At 44.9% G+C, this 800-nt stretch overlaps 1 protein-coding gene across 1 annotated transcript; it reads right to left on the bottom strand.

Moving 5' to 3' along the window:
* Positions 1–21: 21 nt before the first annotated feature.
* On the bottom strand, positions 22–469 carry LOC121940380 (exocyst complex component 7-like; the record flags this gene model as incomplete). Its single annotated transcript, XM_042483162.1, has 2 exons — positions 22–214; positions 317–469. Coding segments are annotated over 2 exons (346 nt in total), but the record flags the coding sequence as incomplete, so codon positions are not given.
* Positions 470–800: the final 331 nt, after the last annotated feature.

Below are 800 nucleotides of genomic sequence, written 5' to 3'. Positions count from 1 at the left end.
CGCTGCCATCGGCCCCTGCACTGCAGTAACTGGCCCCTGCGTCGCTGCCATCGGCCCCTGGCCTCCTGTAAAAGCACGCTGGGTGTCCCTGGATGAAGTGACGTGATGCTCTTGCCTTGATGCTGTCTGCAAACTCCTCCAGAGCTTTGGCTCCGATGGTCTCCATGGAGGTGATGAGAGTCGGCAGCTTGTTCTTGGTGCTCGCTGCTGTTCCCTGCAGATAAATTTAACCCCGAATATTAATCAAAAGACCGTCTTTCTGCAGCGTGTTCTCTCACTCAGACAAAAGATCACGCTGTGTGAATAATGAGATGACCTGCAGCGTGGAGTCGAACTCAGACTTGTTCATCTTCAGGTGTCGCAGGATGGGGAAGATGGTGAGCACGGCTGAGTAGTCGTGGCGCATTATGGCCCTGCGAGCTGCGGACACGATGTTGTCCCCCTCCAGCATCAGGTTGTCCAGCGCTTCCTGTGGACAGACAAGTCCATGCGAATGTTTGTATCAGATCTGAAGAATCTCCCTTGAGGTGCTCGAGATATTACGCTGACAAGATTCAGGTGGATGCAAGGTCACAATTAATTAATCAATCAATCAGACTGAATTTATATAGCTCTGTTCATACAAGTAAAACTGTAACACATAGAGATTCATACAATAAAACCAACACCAGAGGCAGGAAAAAAATCAACAGATAAAATAAACAAATATTAATCAAAAGTAAAATACATACATAAAATACTCTTAATAGCTGATAAAAAGTAAATTTAAATAAATAAATAATAAAAGGATAACATAACAA

Source organism: Plectropomus leopardus, unplaced genomic scaffold (genome assembly GCF_008729295.1).
Source record: "Plectropomus leopardus isolate mb unplaced genomic scaffold, YSFRI_Pleo_2.0 unplaced_scaffold85513, whole genome shotgun sequence".
Classification (NCBI taxonomy): domain Eukaryota; kingdom Metazoa; phylum Chordata; class Actinopteri; order Perciformes; family Serranidae; genus Plectropomus; species Plectropomus leopardus.
This window is presented reverse-complemented; position numbering and strand designations above follow the sequence as displayed.